General features: G+C 25.3%; 1 protein-coding gene across 1 annotated transcript; it reads right to left on the minus strand.

The window, feature by feature from the left end:
* Positions 1 to 313: 313 nt before the first annotated feature.
* LOC108574487 (probable prefoldin subunit 2) lies at positions 314 to 1229 on the minus strand. The gene is made up of 3 exons (XM_017937092.1): positions 1048 to 1229; positions 671 to 794; positions 314 to 556 (listed from the first exon to the last, which is right to left on the minus strand). The coding sequence occupies exons 1-3, from the start codon at positions 1191 to 1193 to the stop codon at positions 380 to 382; spliced, it is 447 nt and encodes a 148-aa protein (XP_017792581.1). The 5' UTR covers positions 1194 to 1229; the 3' UTR covers positions 314 to 379.
* Between the last annotated feature and the right edge of the window lie 199 nt (positions 1230 to 1428).

Here is a 1428-nt window from a genome sequence, read left to right on the forward strand (position 1 = left end):
TAACCTTCATGCATCACATTTAATATATTTTGCATAAACTAAAAGATATTATAGTTAAAATATCTTCATTTATGTATCTTCGTTTTATAACTTATTAGCATATATGAAATTAGCTATAGCAGTTCCATAATCAAGGTGTATAATAAGAAGTGATAATCGTGGAAGACTAAAAGCATCATTTGAAGTTGTGTACTGTTTATCCATGAACAAAAATCATAAGTTCTTTATACAAAATACAGAATCATTAAAAAATTGAATATTTATACATTTCAAATACAATATTCATTCAGTATATTTAATAAATAAGTGCCAATGTGTGATTTAAATGTAAATATGAAATGTATTATAAATTGGGGGTTTTGATTTTATGCATAATTGTTTAATAATTAACAACTACTGCACTTCTTTTTGCTTCTTTGGAATCTTTATCTTCACCTTGCCGTTGTTGCATATCTTGCTGTCCTTTAATTCTAATGTTGTGCTTTTCTTTGAATTCATTTATTTCAATTCCTTTATTTGTCAGCTGCTCATTTAAAGCATCTATGACTTTAATTAGCTGCAAAATATAAAACACATTTCATTTACATTTTATACTTAAGTTCTGAAAAATTATAAAAAATTATATATTACTTGATTTCACTTTGACTAATTTAAAATAAAATAAAATAACCTGTTCTTTATTTGTTACCAGCGCTGGCATTACATCTTCTACAGTTCGTTCACATAAAACACCTCCAGTCATTCTATAGCATTTCCTTTCTGGTTCTACAGTTTTTAATGTTTCAATTACAATCCTTAAAAATAAAAAACGTGTCATTTAAATAATAATAAATACCAATGTATATTGTCTAAAAGTGTGTACATCATAAATAAATGTAATATTTAATAAAAAAAAAATTATTCATAGTTCTGTTTTTTTTATAAAACTTGCATTAAAACTTGTTTATAAATAAATTTGCGAAAACATATTTACTATCTATTTGTAATATTCGAAACATTTGATATTCATAAGCAATAGACAAATAATATAGGTTAGAAAAAGCATACTTGTGTTCATTTAGTTCCATCTCCATTTCTGACAATTTATTAGCCATTGCCCTTTGTTCATTGCGAAGCATTTGAAATTCAGATAATATTTCTGCACTAGACTTCGTACCTTTTGCAGACTTTCCTGATTTTTTATCGCTAGCCATATTAGGAGCTTCGTATTACTCTCTTCATCCGTGAGATTCACGAATACTTTTCATGCGTGACGTTCCTACTTAAGATCGATTCGTACATAAACATGTAAATTTATTGCTTGGCTATTTTGAATATTTGTAAAAATTTAAAGCGATAGCAATTGTGATTTAATAATTTTTAATAAAAAAAGGTTTAAATTTTAATAAAAATATCAGTTTTAAATTGATTTGAAGTAAATTAAAAAAA

Source organism: Habropoda laboriosa, unplaced genomic scaffold (assembly GCF_001263275.1).
Source record: "Habropoda laboriosa isolate 0110345459 unplaced genomic scaffold, ASM126327v1 scaffold224, whole genome shotgun sequence".
Lineage (NCBI taxonomy): Eukaryota > Metazoa > Arthropoda > Insecta > Hymenoptera > Apidae > Habropoda > Habropoda laboriosa.